The 23,165-nt window shown below is 45.3% G+C and overlaps 1 protein-coding gene across 1 annotated transcript; it reads left to right on the forward strand.

Moving 5' to 3' along the window:
* The first annotated feature begins 13,531 nt into the window (after positions 1-13,531).
* BRIX1 (biogenesis of ribosomes BRX1) lies at positions 13,532-18,645 on the forward strand. The gene is made up of 10 exons (XM_075019669.1): positions 13,532-13,965; positions 14,863-14,974; positions 15,365-15,408; positions 16,045-16,115; positions 16,498-16,547; positions 16,645-16,718; positions 16,815-16,865; positions 17,157-17,258; positions 17,811-17,939; positions 18,260-18,645. Exons 1-10 carry the CDS (start codon positions 13,549-13,551, stop codon positions 18,527-18,529), a joined length of 1,320 nt encoding a protein of 439 aa, XP_074875770.1. The 5' UTR covers positions 13,532-13,548; the 3' UTR covers positions 18,530-18,645.
* Positions 18,646-23,165: the final 4,520 nt, after the last annotated feature.

Raw genomic sequence — 23,165 nt, forward strand, 5'->3', positions numbered from 1 at the left:
GACAGCCTGCCTCACCATGGTCTTCCCCACGGGCTGCAGGGGATCTCTGCTCCGGCACCTGGAGCATCTCCTCCCCCTCCTTCTTCACTGACCTTGGTGTCTGCAGGGTTGTTTCTCTTACATGGTCTCACTCCTCTCTCCAGCTGCCGTTTCTGTCTGTCCCAGCAACTTTCTTCCTTCTTAATCTGTTATCACAGAGGCACTACCATTATCGCTGATGGGCTTGTCCTTGGCTGGCGGCGGGTCCGTCTTAGAGCCGGCTGGCATTGGTGCTCTCGAACACAGGGGAAGCTTCCAGCAGCTTCTCACAGAAGCCACCCCTGTAACACACCCCCCACTACCAAAACCTTGCCACACAAACCCAATACACCCTGTTAGTTGTTAGAGCCCAGCCAAGGAGAGAAGCAGGACAGAAAGAGGCTGAACCTGCCTGTTGCAGCCGTTAGCTTCCATTTATACCTAATCAGTCCTGCCCCTCCTCAAAGATGGATTCATATAAAAAGGAGTTTCTGTCTCAAAAGGAAGGCATCAAACCTCTGTCCTGCAATAGCTCCATCTTTAAAATAATTCCACATTCGTTCAGTTTAATGTTAGTGTTCTATCAGCAAAAGCACTGTTTAGTGTTACTATAATTATTTATACAATTTCTACATATTTATTTTGGCAAGACAGACCTGATGGATTCTTAGAGGTTTACAAGCTGCTACAAAATGAAGTTCAAAATGGACACCTACAGTAAACAGCATGTGGCTTTTCTCAACTTTTCCAACTGCTCTGCTAACCTCACTGAAGACTCATTTAGTCAAGAACACAACAATACATTTCCTTATAAATCCGTATGTAATTAAACAACTGATTCTTTCCCATGACTAACTTTGGAACAGAGGTACAGAACTCAATTCCTTTTGAGGAATTTTGTGCTCAACCGTCTTTACAGATCCAAATGGTTGTGGATCAGCCTCAACATGTGAAAGTCAGAGAGACACAAGAACTTCTCAAAGCATTGGGAGGTAAGAGATAACATTAGCATCAGCATCGTTGGTATTTTGTTGCATAAGGATTGTCAGGACTAGGAGCCAAAGTCATTATTTTGGCTTTCAGTATCTTAGCAGACCAATGGGTAGTGGTTTTCAGGTAGAATAAAAGAGGTACCTTGTTGAAGACTTGAGTTTTTCTTACTCTGAAAAGCAGAAATCAAAGTAATTGGAGAAAAAGTCAGTTGTCAGTTTTGCGGCCTCTGGATCTGGGTTGCCCAAAGCCGCAAATGCAGTAAGTCAGAGCAGCCAGGCAGCACCTACTACACCTATGTGAAACCCAGGTGGAAAACACTGGTTCCAGTTCCCACCTCCAGGAACTGTTCTTACTTTACACCACCAGTAATTCTGAGTACTTATACATACCATTTTATAAGAAAGCAGGTGGGCAAAATCCGAGTCATGACAAGTCCGTTCTGTGATACTACTAAAGGAAAAAACATGAACTAAATGTTTCTCCTACTGCAGGTTTCTCATTGTCTGCAAGAGGAAAAGACTTGTCAAGTACAAGAAATAAAACATAGTCAAGGCACTGTCACTCCAGTTCTGGATCTCATGCTGTCACAACCTGGGCTGGACAGACCAGGGAGGTGATGTGATGAGTTCGGAATTCCCCCCACCTAAATTAAGGTGAAATGACACCAAATGATCAGATGAACGTTTTGTTCATGGCAGAAACAAACTGAACTTGGAAGGCGTTAACAGCAGGTGGTGGGGTTTCTCTCAACAGGAATTGGCATAAGACTACTTCTGTAAACCGTGTAACCCGTGGTAACCATATATATCAATTCAGGGAAGAAGGAGATCCCTCCTGTTGGGTCCCGAGGTTCAGAGCAGACCCCCTTGCTTTCTAGACTCCTCCTCAGAGAAGGGCCCAGGGGTGGCTGGATCCACTCCTAGTCCAGACTTGGTCAGCGGTTTATGTCTTGAAATGGATGAGGTGTAGGGATTACAGAAAAGGAGAAAGAGAGAGTGAGACGGAGAGAGGAAAAGGAGAGAAAGAGTTCACCAGTCCTGGGTCCAGCATTGGTCCAGCTGAGGGGTCCAGTTCTGGAGGGGGGGGGGAACGCATAGGCCTTCAGTTTGTGTCCTTTTATCATCTCCTTGCCCCTCCTTCAGGCAGGCACTCAAACTCATTAGGCTGATTAGGTGTCATGAGTGGTTTGTGCTTTCTGAACCTTTGGGAAATGGGTTGGTGGGCTTGGGGGTCGTTTGGGGACTAACTTCCCTTTCCCTGCAGACATGACCCTTGTTCGATCTTTGGCCATGCACAGCGAGCTGCCCTGCTCAGCACGTCAGAACAGGGAACCGCGCACCCTCCGGCACAGCCTCCCTGTCCAGCGCCGACAGGTGCTGATGGGCTTCTCACCTGCCCTTTGTAGTTAGGCAGAACTTGCCCTGTCCCAATGTTTGAGATATTAACTCTTTCAGTCTCTCACACATGCAAAATGTGGTAGAAAATTAAATCTAATCCAACAGTGGAGGTTTGCAGAATTTAAGCAACTTAGTAGGTCAAAAAGATGCACAGTGGCCTTCCAATCATTCTCCTCTTCACCTTTATTATCTTACTGTGTTTGATGGCAGAGATGTAACAGAACTCATCATAGGTGGCTCCTAAACGCACTCCTTGCCTTATTGCAAGGAGTCCGTGGCCCAGACTTCCCATGGTTTTGCCTACCTAGAACCATACCCACAAAGGCACAAGGTGCACAAGCACCTCCCCACCTTTGTGAGTCTAGGCACTGACTTGGTTCAGTTGGGGTACAGGTGTTAAGTCTTGCACAAATCATGCCTGTCTGTTAACAGCTATTATTTATGAAATGCAACAGCCACTTTCTGGTATTTTGTGGTGTTCTAACGTCTTAGGATATTCTTGCCATGATCACTGTTAGTGGATTATAGAAGAAATTGGTAAAAGTACTATTTTAAGAAGTAATATAGTACATCTGTAGGCAATTACATAAAAGTACAAATGTTAAACCACAGTAATGTCCTTGAACAAAATACAAGGAACTTTGATACTCCAAAATATATCACATTAAGAAAGTGGTGTGTGTTTCATTTTTATCCTGTCAGCCAGAGATTATGTAAATCATTCTTAGCACTCAGTAGTAAGGGCTAATATCAATTAATTTGCAAAGAGACCATAATTATTTTTTTTTCACTGTAGAAATTGAGACATTAAGCCAAAAGGAAATTCACCTATACTGAAGTTTGGAAAAAAAAAAAAAAAAGACAGTACATAAGAGTCATTTAGAATATTACTAGGTATCTTTATCAGTCCTGTAGTTCAAAGATCTGTAATGTTTTTCAAATGTAATAATTATTGCAATAAATGGATGATCTGCACAGAAGACAACAGAAGTGAACCATTGACATGGTGTATACTCTTGCTGTCATAAGCAAGAAGTGAAAAATGGTCAACAAAAGCATTTTAAACTTAAAATAAACCAAAAGGACTTGGATTCTGTTGAACTGTGGAGCATTCAACTTGGTAACATTTGAAACATACCGTTTTCCACATGTGCAAAGCAGGACCCCAGCTTCTGACAAACAACAAAACTCAACTACAGTCTGAAGCTGTAGAAAGCACCTGCAGATCGCTGACTCTTGGATCACATCCCACAGCAGCAAGGCAGGAAGACTTCAGTCTCTTGCAGTGTGATTTGCAGTCTCTGCATCTGGTTCAACTCCCAGCAGGTTCAGTGGACTTCCTACTTTGAGCAGGTTGTTTGCAACAGAGAGGTGTGAAAGGAGAAGAGCAACTTTTGACCTAAGTACAGCCCACCTCACTGTTTTGCAAAGCTGGCCACTGCAGAAAACTCTCCAGAAACCGCACTCCCTTTTCAGTGAGTAAGAGGTTAGGCCCATTTTTGTCAGTGGTATGAATACACCACTCCATGGGACACAGGCAGACATTGCTTTACTTCAGTTTAGGAGTCCCTCCTGTTGCTGAAAAAGGCTATTGAGAAGGTAAACAAATTTCACAAAAAATTTCAAATATGAAACTTTTCTCTCTTCTTATGATTCTTAACAGCATTAGTAGAGAGTAGCAGGGTAGGAACGGGACATGTACATACAGAAACATTTCAGCAGCAGCATTCTTGTGGATGTGTAATAAATTACTAGATATAAAACAATAACGTTGCCAGAACAGTTATGAGTAATGACTAAGTAAATCTTTCTTAATTTACCAATTCAACACCAGTACTGCAGACAAAAGGGTAAATTGGTATCAGATGAAATTCCAAGGAATTGAGTTATATTAAGGATTAATCAAGATGAGGAGGAGCCTAGTGGCTTCACCAGCAAAACATGTCAGCAATTGTCAGAAACAAACCACCTGCTGCTATTAAGAAATCAGTTTGAAAATTTCATCCTCTTTCAAGGCAAATTCAGTTTTATTTTTTAAGTCATTGAAAGTTAACTGGTTATCATACAGCTAGTATTCAGATTTTCCCTTGTGCAATTGCTTAGAACAAGCCAAAGACAAAAAACAAAACATAAACAAAAATTCCTGGAGAACACTGTGAAAAGCAGCAATGTATTATACAAACACCACTTTAACATCTATGCTGGAATCAGTGGCTATAGGAGATCAACTCCCCTTTTTGCTTTTTCAGCTTCAGTTTTTTGAGTCGAGGCTAAGAAATGTTTGCAAGGGAATAAAAAGGAAGTCTTCATATTTCTAATTCCAGAGTTTAAAAAAATATGACAGTATCAAGTCTATCAATCTTTACAGTGCTCATTCAGTTTTATAAAAAAATACAGTATTTTATATATCCACAAATATAAAACAGAAGCTAAAACATGCACCTACAGTGCTGCGTCAGTAATATCCTCATCAGGGCAACAATAATATTCCACAAAACAGATCTGTCCATCTTCATTCCTAATCATATACTGCAGTGAAAGAAATCCTTGAGCATCTGTTCGAATGGACACTTTACAAGATAAAGCCAGCGCCTTTGTAGATGGTTTAAGCAAAGAAATCTTGTACCTGCAGGGGAGAAAAACCAGACATCTGAAAAAAATACATTGTGCAGAGAGGAGCTGAAACATTACTTCCAATCAAACCCATAGAATAACTAAAAACCAATTAGCAACGTGCTAATTTGATCTTTTCCTGCTAACAACATTGGACAGACATTGTTATCCCTCAGCTTTTGATCACAGACACAGACTTTTATCACATGGGAAGTATTTTTTCCAACAAGAACACATGACCTGCCATAGAGGGCACTGATCACAGACTTCTAACCTGTTTGTCTGGGTCTGGTTACAGTGGAATGCTTCCATCAAATCAGAGTCCCTAGGGTAGTCCAGATGTGCACTTCCTGCATTTCCAAAAGTGGATAGCCTGGAAGACAAAAGGCACCATCTCAAAATACCTGATCACAGCTCTCTAAAATCTTGTCAGAATTTTTGTTCTGACAAAAAATTTGTCAGAAATTTGTAAAAAAAAAAAAAAAAAAAAAAAAAAATTGTTTTGCTTTATTTAATTAAAAATGCTAAACTGTCCACATCGGTGTCACATTTACCAGGTTGTCAATATATTCATTACTATGTTAATTAGATTTCCTATTGTCGTTTGCTATACTCATTACAATTCTTCCTGAAATAAAGCAATATTCTAAAATAGCTCCCCCCTCTTCACCCTGAAAACTTCCAGTCCTTACCAATGGAGGCCAAGCATGAACACTGAGTTGAAAGCATAATTTCTAGTACCTGAAGTACGGTTTATCTGGAGACATGGTAATCTGCAGAACTTCACTGGTCATATCCAGTTCAGCAAATGCTTCTCGTAGCCCCTCCGACTGCAGGATAACTTTATTAACAACATTCGTACTGCAGAAATCAAAGTCTAACAACTCATCCGGCTCTTGAGTATTAATTTTGCACACTGTCACTACTCCTCCTTCTTCCAAGAACAGCATCAAGGGATAACTATAACCACGATAACACATCCTAAGGGCTGTTGGTGTCCCTGAAAAAGAGAATGAAATATACATTCTTCTGAGAGCTAGCTAGCACATCTGACCACTTTAGAAAATTCACATTTTACTGTCATATGGGCACAGATCAATTTGATTTAGCATGTTTGGTCCAGCCTCTGATACACTAATGTAGCATGCTTAATGCAGCCTCCTAGACACCCTATGAAGTGCTAATGGTTATGCAGCAAAATGAAATTATTTGTATGTAGACACCAGTTCAAATCCAACTCACGTCATGTACCAAATGGGTAACACTAGGTGTGACAATGAAGCTGGATATGCTACAAATAGTTTAGTGGAACTGGAAAATCCTCTGCGGTCCTGAGGCTCCCTCTGGCCCACATAGTCCTTCTTTACTACTCTTGTTACTTGTGCAAGCCAAACTGAAGTTAAGGCAGCTTAGCTTGCATTAGGGTCACATCCTCCTTTTGCTAGGTAATCATAATCTGAACGTTTGGTTTCCCAAAATCAGAGTGCTATTTAGAACAGCTGATTTAGGTCTTTAGGTCAGAGTCACAACAGAAACAGCAGAGGAACGTGGAGTTCAACACACAGCTGCAATGATAAAACTACCCCCAAAAAACTGTCATGGTATCACTCTACTCCACATGAGTAGCAGCCATACAATCATGCTAACTTGTAGTTATTTTTGCTTGTGAAAATATTTTTTGAACAACTATCAAGTTAAAAAAAAGTTATAGGAAATAAAATTCGCTAACACCTGGGGTTTTTTCAGTATTTGTATACATAATTGTGAAAGCAGCTGGTCACACACCTCTGTCACTGAAAAGGCTACAAACAGTGTCAATAATACAATCTGCTTGATTTTTGTAATTCACACACTTGATAAGCAAGATATAAAGTGCTCTTACAGCACCTGAAGTGCTACCCAATCAAGCTACAGATTTCTTGTGAGACCTTAGGTAAGTATCATTCCTCAGTACCTTATCTGCAAGCTGGGGATAATACTCACAAAACAGATGCAGATGCAGCCTGAAGAATGGAAGGAACAGAAGGTGCCACATAACAGCTATTGCACTGGGAGCAGGAGCACAATGAACTGATGGTGCTGCCTGGAATCCCTGCAGACTTCTACAAGTCCTGTAAATCTGCATCAGAACATTTCCTAATTCATGCATACACTTGTTAATGTTTCTGAGGTAGCTTTATGTTCCAGGGTTGCACAAGCCACAGAAATGTTGGAAAAGAGATCACATTTATTATTGAGTTGATACAAAATTTTTTGTAAGCAAGGCAAATTCCAAGCTATGTCTATACTGGCTCTCAGTGTGCTGATTTCTGCTACAGTTCACAGCAATTAGTCAGCCCGAGTCCCTTGTAAGCCCAGCGTGGATCCCCTGTGGCCTTAAGATGTACTAACAGCTTTTGTGCTTTTTCAGCTCAAAGTGTCAGCTCTGATAAGAGGCTGTCCCAGCTTGCCCAAGCAGGAGTCTTTTAGCCTGATGCTGAGGGTATGTGCAGCCTGCCCTGCTGCCCACTTAAAAACAGGTGACAGTGTGAAGGACTGTCCCTAGCAGAGGGAACCCTGGCATTCTCTACATCCATATCGACTACCCTGAATGAGCCACAGAGAACTATTCTGCCAGCTGTGCCCAGGCTTCCCCCTTAAGTGAAGGGCACTTGGGAACAAAATAGCATTTGTGTGATGTGGATGATCTGGGCCCTGGACTGAAAGCAGATCGACAGGAAAGGCAGTCATGGCATGTGTCAGTCCTAAGGTACAGCACTGGCCTTGAAGTCAGACCTCCAGCCTAAACATCCCACAACTTGCCAGAGATGCCTGAACAAATTACTCGGCATGTTTTCTTGTCAAGATTACAGAAACTATTTGAGATCTTCAGCCCCAAACCAGAGCAAGGGTACAAGCTGGGGCTGTTCATTGGATCTCATGCCACAAAACCATTGTCTCCCAAAACAAGTGGTTCTTTTGTGCCTTACACAGATCCAGGAAATATTATCTTCACAGGAAGACTCCTCTGTTTCTCAGTTAGCCCAATAGCGTCACACAGACATATACCTTTATTCCACCTTCCAAACTGAATCAGCCTGTTTTGGCCTCTCCTGATGCAGTGGTCCCTGACACACTGGCTAGGCTCACATTCACCAGCTTCTTTCTTCTCTCCATCAGCTGTTATCACAGCACATACTTGTATTAGCTTAAGTAAACAGGACGAATCCTGCTTAACGGCAATAGCTGCCATGCTCAGAAGGACTTAAAGTGAGGAAGTCAGAAGTTTTGCCAAGACTGGAAATCTCCCTATAACTATGTACAGGTTTCACTATGTGATTACACATGATACACATACACTGTCAAGGCAAATATGCACCATACCTGGCAAAGCACTGGTACCAAAAATGGTCAAGCAGTCAAGAAGAACAGACAAATTAATCCGGAATGTCACCGAATCCTCCTGAACATCAAATTCCTGAAAAATTTCTGCCTGTAAGAGAAAGGAAAGAGATGAGGAGAGGGGAGCTTCTGCAATTATTTTACAGCTTACACTTACTTCCTTAAATTCAGTGCTTTCACTTTCAGAGACCAGTGCAGTACAAAGTGATTTCTACATGTAACACAATCCCAGTTAAAGAAAAATGGGTCTTCATCCTCAAAACTAGTAAAATAAAATCGGGTCATAGTGGAAACAAAGTAGCACGGCATAAGCATGAAAACCTAAACACTTGTCTTTCATAGTTCAAAAGCAAGCTACAAATGTTAAACCTGAAAGCTGACTACTTCTGGAGCTGGAAACATTCAGGGAACCACAATCATAGAACAGTTTGGGTTGGAAGGGACCTTTAAAGGTCGTCTAGTCCAACCCCCTTGCAACGAACATCTTCAACTCGATCAAGCTGCTCAGAGGCCCATCCAATCGGATCTTGAATGTTAGCAGAGATTGGGCATCTACCACCTCTCTGGGCAACCTGTTCCAGTGTTTCACCACCCTCATCATAAAAAATTTCTTCCTTCTACCTAGTCCAAATCTACCCCCCTTCAGTTTAAAATCAAATCCCCCTGTCCTACCGCCCCAGGCCCTATTAAAAAGTCTGTCCCCATGTTTCTCCTAAGCCCCCTTAAAGTATTGAAAGGCCACAATAAGGTCTCCCCAGAGCCTTCTCTTCTCTGGGCTGAACAACCCCATCTCTCAGCCTGTCCTCAGAGGAGATATATTCCATCCCTCTGATTGTTTTTGTGGCCCTCCTCTGGACCTGCTCCAACAGGTCCATGTCTTTCCTGTGCTGAGGACCCCAGAGCTGAATGCAGTACTGCAGGTGGGGTCTCACAAGAGCAGAGCAGAGGGGCAGAATCACCTCCCTCGACCTGCTGGTCACGCTTCTTTTCATGCAGCCCAGGATACAGTTGGCTTTTGGGGCTGCAAGCACACATGGCCGGGTCACGTCCAGCTTTCCATCCACCAGTACCCCCAAGTCCTTCTCCACAGGGCTGCTCTCAATCCCTTCATCTCCCAGCTTGTATTCATACTGGGGGTTGCCCTGACCCAGGTGCAGGACCTTGCACTTGGCCTTGTTGAACCTCAGGAGGTTGACATGAGCCCACTTCTTGAGCTTGTCCAAGTCCCTCTGAATGGGATCCCATCTCTCAGGCATGTCAACTGCATCACTCAGCTCGATGTCATCTGCAAATTTGCTGAGGGTGCACTTGATCCCATGGTCTATGTCACTGATGAAGATATTAAACAGTACTGGTCCCAATATGGACCCCTGAGGGACACCACTTGTCACTGATCCCCATCTGGACACTGGGCTGTTGAACATTACCCCCTGGATGCAACCATCCAACCAATTCCTCATCCACCGAACAGCCCATCCATCAAATCCTTCTCTCGCCAATTTAGAGAGGAGGATGTTGTGGGGGACCACGTCAAAGGCCTTACAGAAGTCCAGATACATGACATCTGTAGCTCTTCCCCTGTCCACTGATGTAGCCACTCCATCAGAGAGGGCTACTAGGTTGGTCAGGCAGGACTTCCCCTTGGTGAAGCCATGCTGGCTGTCTCGAATCACCTCCCTGTCCTCCATGTGCCTTAGCATAGCTTCTGGGAGGATCTGTTCCATGACCTTCCCAGGCTCAGAGAGGAGGCTGACAGGTCGGTACTTCCCAGGGTCCTCCTTTCTACCCTGTGTAAAAATAGGTGCAACGTTTCCCTTTTTCTAGTCACCAGGGACTTCACCTGACTGCCGTGACTTTTCAAATATCACAGTGAGTGGCTTGGCAAACACATCAGCCAGTTACATCAGGGCTCTGGGATGTGTCTCGTCAGGTCCCATAGATTTAGCTTAGATATGTTCAGGTTCCTCAGGTAGTCATGAACCTGTCCTTCTCTTACAGTGGGATGGACTTAGCTCCTCCAGTCCCTGCCTTAAGGTCCATCCACTCGAAAGGTGTCAGAAGAGAGATTGCCAGTGAAGACTGAGGCAAAAAAATTGTTGAGTATCTCAGCCTTCTCCTTGTCTGTTGTTACCAGTTTGCTGGTTGTGTTCACTGGGGGTGTACACTTTTTTTGACCTTCCTTTTCTGGCTGACATACCTGTAGAAGCCCTTCTTATTATTCTTTGCATCTCTTGCCAAGTTCAGCTCCAGCTGTGCCTTGGCCTTCCTGACCCCATCCCAACACAACTGGGCACCATCACTATACTCTTCCCAGGACACCCGTCCCTGCTTCCACTGCCTCTGCATTTCCTTCTTGCCCTTTAGTTTCAGGCAGGTCATGCCTCAGCCATGCCAGTGTCTTGCCTTCCTTTCCTGATTTCTTACACCTGGGGATTGAGAGCTCTTGTGCTTTATGGAAAGCACCCTTAAAAATCTGCCAGTTCTGTTCTGCTCCCTTGTCCCTGAGGGTAGCTTCCCAGGGGGTCCTATTGACTAACTCCTTGAACAGCTGGAAGTTTGCTTTCCTAAAATTCAGGGTCCTGACTTTACTCTTCATCTGTCCCATATACCTCTGGTCTGCAAACTCCACCACTGCAATGTAAGTGTAACAATACAATGTAAGTGTCACCCTTCACCAGAAAAAATACTTATTTACTTTTCTTCACTTGGAGCATGAATAAATATTTCAAATAATAAAAATATGTAAGAACAGAATAGTGAGTTCACCACATTGAAGCATGTGCTGAAACGTGCCTTTGCCTAGTCTGATGGGGGTAAACTACTCCAGGCTACCCCTTGTTTGCCACTGGGCACTAGCTGCTTTGTGATAACTGCAGGAACAAGAGTATGTCAGAAATAAAGCAGAGTGATGTGAGCTGCTTTTGAAAAAGCAGTTACACGTTTTTATTGGCAGCCCAGAGGGCAAACTCAGCATCACCAGCCTGTCAAAAGAGGTGATTATCCTGCTGTATTCAGTGTTGGTGCAGCCTCACCTTGAGTGCTGTGTGCAGTTCTGGGCCCCACAATTTAAGAAGGATGTGAAGATACTTGAATGTGTCCAGAGGAGGGCAACAAGGCTGGTGAGAGGGCTGGAAGGAATGTCCTATGAGGAGTGGCTGAAGACTTTGGGCTTTTCTAGTTTGGAGAAAAGGAGGCTGAGCGGTGACCTCGTTGCTCCCTACAGCTTCCTGAGGAGGGGACGTGAAGAGGGAGGTGCTGAGCTCTTCTCCCTGGGATCCAGTGACAGAATGCGTGGGAATGGTTCAAAGCTGCGCCAGGGAGGTTCAGACTGGACAAGAGGAAGCATTTTTTTACTGAGAGGGTGGTCAAACACTGGAACAGGCTTCCTAGAAAGGTGGTCAATGCCCCAGGCCTGTCAGTGTTTAGAGGCATTTGGACAATGCCCTTAGCAACATGCTTTAACTTTTGGTCAGTCCTGAAGTGGCTGGACTAGATGATCTTTGTAGGTCTCTTCCAACTGAAATACTCTAGTCTATTCTTAACAGGTTGCAAAGGAACCTCCAGTTGCTGTTCCTCTGCTGCTGCCCACATGTGCCCACTGCTTAACTTCCACTAGCACAGTCTGGCCACGTCATGAAACAGCTTAACTTGTTCAAATAGCAGAAAGCCAACCAAACAAATACAGCACTAGTGTAAAGAAGAACTATGCGCTGAAGAGGGGGAGACAGCAAAAGGGGAGACGACGACAGCAAAAGGGGAGACGACGACAGCAAAAGGGGAGACGACGACAGCAAAAGGGGAGACGACGACAGCAAAAGGGGAGACGACGACAGCAAAAGGGGAGACGACGACAGCAAAAGGGGAGACGACGACAGCAAAAGGGGAGACGACGACAGCAAAAGGGGAGACGACGACAGCAAAAGGGGAGACGACGACAGCAAAAGGGGAGACGACGACAGCAAAAGGGGAGACGACGACAGCAAAAGGGGAGACGACGACAGCAAAAGGGGAGAAGCAGGAACAGAGAGGCTTGGGCTTCTCCCCCTTCCCACACAGCTCAGGCTGCAATTTCACCGATAGCAAAGACACAGACTTTAAAGGACAGAAAAAGGTAAAGTTGGGTTTGAGTTACTAACATAAAATATTCCCCGCCCCTTTCATTTACATCCCCAGTATCATACATGCTTTCAAACACAGGAACCAGCACGATGCCTGTTCTCATGTGCAAAGCATTTACCAGTTGGATATGCATTAAATAAAAACAAAAAAACCCACTCAGAAGTAAGCCATTGTTAAAGAAAGAAAAAATTAAAAGCGCCCCTTAAAAAACTGAAATGAAGCAAAGCCAACAGTCACAGCTAAGAAAGAGGTAGCAGAAAAGCGAGCAAAGCTGCTTTTGTCTTATATTAAGTGCAAGTTAAGAACAAATAATTTAGATCGCTATTTAAAGCTGCCTGTATGGATAGTTCAGTCTAGCTGAGATCCTGTGTCTATGCGTAACCTCTCAAGCACCCTTTCAGGAGAAAGTTCAGCACAGGCAGAACCGGAGAGCGAACGGGTCAGACCACCACTCCGGTCCTGCGATGAAGCACACGCTCCCGCCCCGCGACTGGAAGCTCTCAGCTTAGCCCAGCTGATAACGCTGTAGATGAGCGTCTGTGAGTCTCTACTGTCGTTCGGAGTTGACTTAAATTCAAGCTTTTTGGCTTTGGGATGAAACGTAATGGAAACACTTGCAAGACGGACGGACGCTCTTGTGAACTCGCTCATGCGTCTGCGAACGGCACGGCCAGAAGGAGCAGGTGCCGACACGTTCAGCCGGGGTGCAAGCTCATCCCCCAAGCAGGCACGCACGAACAAACCGGGCACGGAGCTCGGCCCTTCGGCAGCACGGGCATCTCATCAACGACCGCAGCCTCGCCACAGCGCTTCCCCCGCGCCAGCTCCCGCGGCCATGCCCCGATTTCTGCCCAGTTCCCCCTTCTCCCCGGGTAAAATTGCTCTGCCCCTCCTCCGCCACGTAGCTGGGGCCCCGTCTAAAGGCGGTGCCGGCCCCTCCGCACCGCCAGCGCCGGGCCGGGGCAGCCCCGCCAGCGGCAGCCGGGCCCGGGCCGCAGGTCCCACCTGGATGAAGGCGTTGGCCTGGATGCATTTGGCGTCCTCCACCGTCACCTTGAGGCCGTTGACCGTGGCGAAGCAGGTGGCGTGGTCCTGGAAGTGGACGGCCCTGAGGAGGCTGGAGAGGTGGCGGGCGTTGTCCAGGCTGGCGGACAGCACGTACGGCTCGCCGCTGCCGGGCGGCCGGGCGGAGAGCGGCATGGCGACCGCGGCGCTTCCGGGAGGGAGCCGGAAGTGGGAGGAGGGCCGGAAGGGCCGGCGGGCGGAAGCAGAGGAAGTGTGGGGACGGCGTGGGGCGGACAAGATGGCGGCGGCCAAGAGGAAGCGTGATGCCCCGGCTGCGCGGCCGAAGAAGCGAGCTAAGGGGGCCCCGAGCGCGCCCGAGCCGGATACCGAGCCGGGCCCGGCTGGAGCGGAGTACAGCATCCCGCCGCCGGTCTCCCAGGTACCTGCCAGCCCCGCCGGGCCGGCCCGGGCCGGGCCGGGTGTCCCGCTCCTCTCCGCTCCCTGCCCGGGCCGGCCTTGAGCCATCGCAGCGCGGTGGTGCCGGGCAGCGCCGTTCCTGGGGACCGGCTTCTGCTGCATTTGCTGCTCCCAGGGCCGGGGTGCCGGGACTCGGGGTGTCTGGGGGGGGAACCCCGCTGCTAAGGGGGGATGGAGAGGCGGGTTTGTTTGTTTGTTTGTTTTTTTAACAATTCCAGCACCAGTAAAAGTAAAATGGGAGGGCACGTTGTTTCTATGCAAACACGCGGAGAGCGCTTTTCTGGTCCGTGTAAATAAGATGTATGACCTTAATCGCAAAAGTATTTTGGAAGAGTTGGATAATTCTGTTCCATGCAAAGGATATACGGAAATTATACCTGTTTCATTGAGGAGTCATCCTGAGAAGGCTTCAATAATTGCTTTGTAGTTTGCTGAAAAGAAAAACAAAAGTAGCACGTTGAAGTCTGAGATCTCATGGCATGCTCGTGTGTAGGAAAAGCCAAACTGTGCTCCCAGACTGTGGCTCGGCTCGTTTTGCGCGGAAGCAGGGTTGCCTTTTGCAAATAAGTAATGCCTACAGCTTTTTTAATGTTTACATGCTTTGTACTGGTGAAAGGCTTTATGTAGGAACATACTGAAGCAGAATGGATGGCAGTTCTTCATGTAAAATCTTACGCCCCCCTGTTCTGCAGGGAAGTCATCACTCCTGCTGAAAGAGTGAATCTGTGTGCATGGGCAGATAATAACAAATGTTCTTACTGCGTTTTTCTGTAATTACAGATCAAACTTCTGTTGTTGCTGTGTTGTAGTAGTTTTAAGGCCAGAAAATTCCTGCTTAACTTTTGTGTCTTTTTCCTAGGGTAAATGGAAAAACAAGGAGCGAGTGCTTATTTTCTCTTCTCGTGGAATTAATTTCAGAACAAGGCACCTAATGCAAGACTTAAGGACATTGATGCCTCATTCTAAAGCAGGTAGGGTTAGCCATCGTCCCTAACATATTTTCAGAATAGTTTTAAACCAAGGAATTCTAACCACCTGTTCCTTTTAAAAATGTGGTACCTAACTGTTTTGATGAAACTTTTATCTTAAACACCAAATCTCTTTTGAGCCAACAAATACCGCAACTGTCGTTGTGTCTTAATACTTTCTGGGAAATGATTCCTATGGCTTCAGTCATGTAAGTGCACAGATGCTTTTGTTGTTATGTTTATTTATTGCATAACATGGCTGAAACATCTTGGTAGTTATTCTTAATCTTTCATTTATAACCAGTAAAATTTTTGCAAAAAGACTGACTGTTAAAAGAACTTCTTGTGTTAAATTGGTTTTCCAGCCTTCTAAATGTTGTTCTTGTCTTCCAGATACTAAAATGGACCGTAAAGACCAGTTATTTGTAATTAATGAGGTAATCCAGGATTTAACTAGCGTTTCTTTATTTTCTCTGGAAATGCAATGTGCAAGAGCAAAGGGCAGCCAAGTTCAAAGGATCTCATACTAGTTACAGGAGTTGTATAACTTCATAGATGAAAATTATTGATATTCAAAAAGTGCTCCTGTTTAAACAGGAAGTTGGCTTTTGATTAATAAAACCAAAATGAAACCTTTAATTAAACATAGACTTTCGTCATGAAGAAATAAAACAGAATGTGCCTTTCTGTATAGATGAAAGGTGTATTACAGTTTATACTTGAAGAAAGCAGGGAACAAATATGCAGCCAGGCCAAACAATATAGTAGGGAATTGGTGGTTCTGAAACTAGAACCTAATGTCACAGCTCCTGCTCTAATGTTTATGTTCTGGAGCGCTTATCAGATTGCTTTTAGCTTTAGTGAAGTTTTTACTCCTGGTAATAAAATACATAAGATTTTTCAACAAAACAAGTGCTTCAACTTAAGCTTGGGGATCATTAGGTCTAATTTATTGAGACCTTTGCTTTTGAACTTCTGTTTTGGAGGGGGGAAGATATTAGAGATCAGTGTGGAAAGTTTTTGAAAATTACTTCAGAGTTTTGTAAACAGCTAATTTGATGTGTCTTGTGTAGGTGTGTGAAATGAAAAACTGCAATAAGTGCATCTTTTTCGAAGCCAAAAAGAAACAGGATCTCTATATGTGGTAAGGAGATGTTATGTTGTCTTACATTTCTATGTATAGCTGGGGATGCTTCCATTCTATCTAAAGTTTCTTAGTGTAATAGTGGGGATGCATGAAGTATTGTTACCTAGTTAAATCTGTACTAATCTTGCACTTCTGCGCGTGATGCAAGTTTACAATGCGCGACCAGCTTTTGTAGACTGTTTACAGAAGCATTTTACAAAATTGTTCAGAAGGCAAGTATTTATAAGTATGTTGAAGGAACGCAATAATGCTATAAAAGCAACTGAAATTACTTCAATACAAAAATAACTGGTTGGAGTGTACTGTTGAAATCCAGCATACCTTTTCGCTGCTGTTAACATTTTTCTTTTCTTTCTTGCCTGCTACCTGTCCTCTGCAGGCTTTCGAATACACCACAGGGACCGTCAGCTAAATTCTTAGTGCAGAACGGTAAGTTGGTTGACATTACTGTGTTTGGACTCTTGCTTTCTTGTCTGTACAGTTTTCTCTACATACTAAAATGATCTCTTAAAAAAAATTACTGTAGTTCACACGCTGGCTGAATTGAAGATGACAGGAAACTGCCTGAGAGGCTCACGGCCCCTTTTGTCTTTTGATCCAGTAAGTATAAGTTTTATTTCATTGAGTACGCTTTTGTTTTCTTTGTGTGACTATTGCATTTAGTTTTGTATGTAAAATTATATTTTTTCTTTGTAGACATTTGACAAGGAGCCACACTATGCCCTCCTAAAAGAATTGTTTATTCAGGTCAGTCTGTAATTCTGCTGTTGAGTGTTTCTTCCTCATTGGAAATGTTTTTTGGCAACATATTTAAAAATCTCAAGTGTTTTTTTAAGTAGTAGTTTTACACTTCTGAACTTGCAAAAAAATCTTCAAAGGATTAGGGTCATGTGCTTAAAATCATTGAGACTCTTGTTCTTGAGTTTTGAAATGTAACCTGGGATCAGGATCTTAATAAATTAAAATGAATTAAAAATGAGCTGTTTATGTTTGGCCTTTTAAATTACAGATATTTAGAAATACTGCCTTTTATTACAGATATTTAGTACACCACAGTATCACCCCAAAAGCCAGCCTTTTGTGGATCATGTTTTCACCTTCACCATTACGGACGAGAGGATCTGGTTTCGGAATTACCAGGTTAGTGGTCTCTTTTAGCTCATCAAGGGGAGCTCAGTGGAGTAATGTCATATCAAATCCATTAATTACAATAAAATGAGAAGAATCATTATTATCAGGATATGCCAACACCTAGTGCTTGCACAAGGTAATTCCAGTGTCCTAAAATGACTTACCTTCTCCCATATCTCTGGAAAGAGCTGGTTTAACCTCTGTGTACTTCAGCTTGCAGTTCTGTTGTGATTCTGTGATGGTTGTCCTGGTAACTGGAAGTACTAGCCAAAGCCTAAGCTTTGCTTGCCTTTTAACCTTACTTCCTGCTTTGACCCAAAGTGTGCTGCAGCTTACTTTCTAAAGGAGGAATTCACAAATACCTAGTACTCCCAGAGTGCTTGCTTGAACCTAAAAGTACTGCTTTATATACAGAATTGTGTCTATACAAGTCTAGCTTATCGGCTTCAGTGGCATTGTATCTTGGATTTAAGTTCAGTTGTACAGCACTGTATGCAAGGTGCCTACAAGGTCATATACTTTGATTTGATCCATGAGAAATGAGTATTCTTTTTATTGCAGATAATAGAAGAGGATGCATCTCTAGTAGAAATTGGGCCTCGCTTTGTCCTGAACCTCATAAAAATCTTCCAAGGTAGCTTTGGAGGACCAACTCTGTATGAAAATCCCCATTACCAGTCCCCAAATATGGTAAGCGGCTTTGTCTTTGTCTTCCCTTTCATTTAGCAACTAAATTGAAAACTGATTTTGCAGTCTGTCTGTGCAGGAGAATCATATATGCCTTTCCCTGGGACCCTCTGTAGAAGAAAGTGCCCCAACTGATCACAATTTCAGAACAGAGTAATTTTGTAAAAATGGAACGAATGTAAAATTCATGTCACTGAAAATATGGCATTACACTGAGGATTTTGTCAATTAGGCAGAGAAATTACCACCTGTTTCTTTAATACCTGATTTCTTCCATCTTGCTTATTTGAAACCTGATGTAACTTGTATTCTAATTTTTGTAGCATCGACGGCTGATAAGATTGTCAGTGGCAGCTAAGTTTAGAGAGAAACAGCAAGTGAAGGAAGTACAAAAGATTAAGAAAAAAGGGAGCAAGGCGCTTATTGAAGAAGACCCCACTGAAGTGGTCTTTGAAACTCCAGCTGAAGAAAAGCCAGTGGAAATACAGCTCGTGAAACCAGAGTCAAAACCAATTGTTAAAGATAAAAAGAAGCCACGCAAAATTCAGAGGAAGAAGCAAAAAAAGCTTTTCAGAACTGAAGCATCAGCATAAATGTTACAAGTGATGAAACTAGCTATATTGACATAATATTGTAAATACTTGTTTTTACAGAAAAACTAACTGGACTTCAGTTTTAAGTAAACAAAGTATCAATTTCTTTATTAGGATTGAGTTTGTGCTCTTTTGTTTTCTTCCTCTCTTTGGGAGGATTCTTGGTTTAGAAAAACATGGGAACAGGGAAGGGGGAATAAGACACTCCAAATACCTCTGCTTTTGAGAATTGGCCTCTTACACTTGAATACCTCTGGGAAGCAACTCACTGTAACATCTACAAGGAATAAAAATAAGTGGGTAGTCGTTGGTGCTCATCATGAATTGGAATTCAAAAGTCAGCTTTCCTAGTCTGACAGCATTAGAAAATAGTTTTAAAAGTTTTAACTTGGTAGGAATTCTGTCTTGGGGAATGGTGTTAAATTTTTTCTCCTCATAATCCCTAGGGAATGAAAAGGGTTATAGCCTTTTAATTGCTTTTTTTTTTTATTAATAGTAAAAAAGTTGCTACTTCTGCCTGTAGTAGCTCCTGCATCTAATCAGGTTCTTGGGACCTGAAACATAGCTATGGAGGAGAAACAGGCTAACTTAGGATTCTAGCCCTTAATACCGAGTTCATTGCAAGTTCCCTAAAGGCAAGAGGTACATGCTACCTGTGACTGGTGTGAGAGACTGAAAGAGTTAATATCTCAAACATTGGGACAGGGCAAGTTCTGCCTAACTACAAAGGGCAGGTGAGAAGCCCATCAGCACCTGGGAGGTGCTGGACAGGGAGGCTGTGCCGGAGGGTGCACAGTTCCCTGTTCTGACGCGCTGAGCAGGGCAGCTCGCTGTGCATGGCCAAAGATCGAACAAGGGTCATGTCTGCAGGGAAAGGGAAGTTAGTCCCCAAACGACCCCCAAGCCCACCGACCCATTTCCCAAAGGTTCAGAAAGCACAAACCACTCATGACACCTAATCAGCCTAATGAGTTTGAGTGCCTGCCTGAAGGAGGGGCAAGGAGATGATAAAAGGACACAAACTGAAGGCCCATGCGTGCCCCCCCCCTCCAGAACTGGACCCCTCAGCTGGACCAATGCTGGACCCAGGACTGGTGAACTCTTTCTCTCCTTTTCCTCTCTCCGTCTCACTCTCTCTTTCTCCTTTTCTGTAATCCCTACACCTCATCCCTTTAGACATAAACCATTGACCAAGTCTGGGACTAGGAGTGGATCCAGCCACCCCTGGGCCCTTCTCTGAGGAGGAGTCTAGAAAGCAAGGGGGTCTGCTCTGAACCTCGGGACCCAACAGGAGGGATCTCCTTCTTCCCTGAATTGATATATATGGTTACCACAGGTTACACAGATCACTGAGGTCACTCCATGCCAATTCCTCTTGAGAGAATCCCTGCCACCTGCTGTTAACACCTTCCAAGTTCAGTTTACTTCTGCCATGAATACAATGTTTAACTGATCATTTGGTGTTATTTCACCTTAATTTAGCTGGAGGGAATTCCGAACTCACCACATCCCCTCACTGGTCTGTCCAGCCTGGGTAGTGACAATTGGGTATCAAAAGCGTACGTCTATAATAGCCTGAAATGGAACTGCCCGTGATTCACTGTTACAGCGACAGTGCTTAAAAGCACAGAATTCTACGCGCTTATACACTTACATGTGCAAGAAACTTTTTTTTTTCTTTTTACAAAATTGCTGTCCTCTTAGTTCAATTATATGTGTTGTTGAGGTCTTGTTTTTCAAAGCAGAGTGAGTCCATATAGTTTTTTCCATATAAAATTGGCAAATAAGCTTCCAATATTGCTTAAAAGTCTTTATAACAAAAAGCCTGTATTTTGCTCATGGATAATGTCTGTACTTTAAATGCAGCAGTGTTCATTGCACACAGATGAGCAGCAGAAAGTCCAGAGTCTGGTTCACCGTAGTTCTTGCCTGCTGTCTGACAGTTGACATTGCCTCAGAGCTGCAGCATGAGGTCAGCTTTAATTTGAAGCTGTATTTTCATGAAACTTTTAGGAAATTACTGTCTGCAAGTCTGCCCTTTTGCCAGATGCAATTAAATGAGTCACTATGTTCTTAAGTTACTAGCTGGGGAAAGGAGTGTACAACTATTCTCTCACAGAAAGTGAAAGGCATCAGCCTCCAACCACACCAAACAATTTAAACCATAATTTGCTGTGAGTTTCTCTATACTGCTCAGCAAAACTCTGATTCCAAGAAACTTTTCTTGACTGATCTTAGCAAATAGTTTAAGACCTCTCTGGAACTCTTTCTTCATTACCTTTCTTAATCTGCTTTGCAGTTCCAGACCTCATGACCTGGTTCTTCCACCGATTCTATTCCTGTCTCCCTGTCCACTCCCTGAGGTTCCCTGTGTTTCAAGGTCTTGCTTGTGCCCTGTTCCTATTTGGTTCCTCTGTTTGTTTCACCTCTGGCATATTGGTGCTCAACAGCCACAGTGGCTTTGAGGTGCACCTGTTCCACCGTGGCCTTATCCATGGGCCACAACGCTGTCAGAGAGATACCTGCTCCAGCGTGGCCTTACCCATGGCCGCAGTCCCTCCAGGGGTGTACCTCCTCTGTCGCGGGCCCATCCATCACCACACGTTTTGAGTTGCTCCCGCATGACCTCATGCAGAGCCACCGATGCTTCAGGGTGCACCTGCCGCAGCACGGACTTGTCCACAGCCACAGATGCTTCGAGGTGTACCTTCTCCAGCGTGGACTTATCCTTGGGCCACAACCCCTCCAGAGGTATACCTGCTGCGGCACAGACATCGCCACGGCCACAGATGCTTCGAGGTGTACCTGCTCTGGTGTGGACTCATCCATGGCCACAGATGCTTCAGGGTGTCCTGCTCCCACGTGGACTCATCCACAGGTCACAGTCCCTTCGACTCGAGTTCACTCTGGAGTTCCAGCCTGTCCAGTACAGCAGCACAGGAACAGCTGGCCATCTGCCACCCTAGGTGCATCGCCAGTGCTGTCACCAAAATGTTCCCAGGCACAGTGAAGATGACAAGCGGCACAGCAGTACGGCAGCACAGCAAGCAGCGAAGGCAAAAAGCAGCCACTAACGAGCACTAGACTCTAATATACAGTAAGGCAAGCAAGCCCCATGGCAAGCACAGAGGCCTGCCAATTAATAGTTAAACAGCAGTAACAGCTATAAATTCCACCTGGCACATTCCAGTCAAATCTGGTGTTATCTCGAACACTTTGAGCCCCATGCTGGGTGCCAAAAAGGACTGTTGTGGTTTAAACCCAGCCAGCAACTAAGGACCACGCAGCTGCTCGCTCACTGCCCCCACATCGGGATGGGGGAGAGGATCAGAAGGGTAAAAACAAGAAAACTCGTGGGCTGAGATAAAGATGGTTTAATAGGTAAAGCAAAAGCCGCGCACGCAAGCAAAGCAAAACATGGAATTCGTCCACTGCTTCCCTTGAGCAGGCAGGCGTTCAGCCATCTCCAGGAAAGCAGGGCTCCATCACACGTAACGGTGACTTGGGAAGACAAACGCCATCCCTCCAATCGTCCCCCCAGCTTTGTATGCTGAGTGTGTTGTCCTATGGTCTGGAATACCCCTCTGGTCAGTTGGGGTCGGTTGTCCCAGCTGTGTCGTGTCCCCCTCCTAACTCCTTGTGCCCCCCCAGCCTGCTCGCTGGTGGGGAGGGGTGAGGAGCAGAGAAAAGGCCTTGACTCTGTGTAAGCACTGCTCAGCCATAACAAAAACATCCCTGTGTTATCAACACTGTTCTCAGCAAGAATCCAAAACAGCGCCATACGGGGCACTATGAAGAAAATTAATGCTGCCCCAGCCAAAACAAGCACACGGAGCTGCATTCCATGTCCTCATGTCCTGTTGCTGGTCACCAGAGAGAGGAGATCAGCACCTCCCCCTCCGCTGCCCACCACCCCCCCAACCCGCGAGGAAGGTGCAGGCGGCCATCAGGGCACCCCTCAGCCTTCTCTTCTCCAAGCCCAGCCAGGCAGGTGACCTCGGCCGCTTGAGTCTTGCCCTCGAGGCCTTCCACCACCTTGGTTGCCCTCCTCTGGGCACACTCGAACGGTTTGATGTCCTCCTTACACTGAGGCGCCCAAAACGGCACACGGGGCTCGAGGTGGGGCCGCACCAGTGCGGTGTAGAGTGGGACAACCACCTCCCTCGAACAGCCAGCTGTGCTGGGCCTGATGCACCCCGGGACACGGCGGGCCCTTGAGGGGGCCGGGGCACACTGTTGAGTCAACTCAACTTGCCATCAACCCGAACGCCCGGGCCTCGCCGCCTAATCCAAAGCTCAGTTCAGGCAGTGCCACCCGATAGCACATCTCGCCTAGAGGAAAAGGTGGCTTGGGCCAGACCTGAGATCTCTGAGGAGCACAGGGGTCAACCCCCCCCAAAGTTAAGACCGATAACCTGAGAGGCGGGAGCCGCCTCGGCTGCGCCTGCCAGCTGCCGAGCTTTCACAGAAATCCCAGCTCGAGGCATTGGGGTTATTTGACATCGGGCGCCGGTAAGACCCAAACCCGGCGGTGGGGTCGGGGACAGCGGCCTCCCCGCGCCTTCCCCTGCAGCTCCGCTCGGGCAGAGCCCGCAGGGCCGTGTGGGGAGGGAGGCACCGCTCCGCCATCCTCCGC

Source organism: Buteo buteo, chromosome Z (genome assembly GCF_964188355.1).
Source record: "Buteo buteo chromosome Z, bButBut1.hap1.1, whole genome shotgun sequence".
Lineage (NCBI taxonomy): Eukaryota > Metazoa > Chordata > Aves > Accipitriformes > Accipitridae > Buteo > Buteo buteo.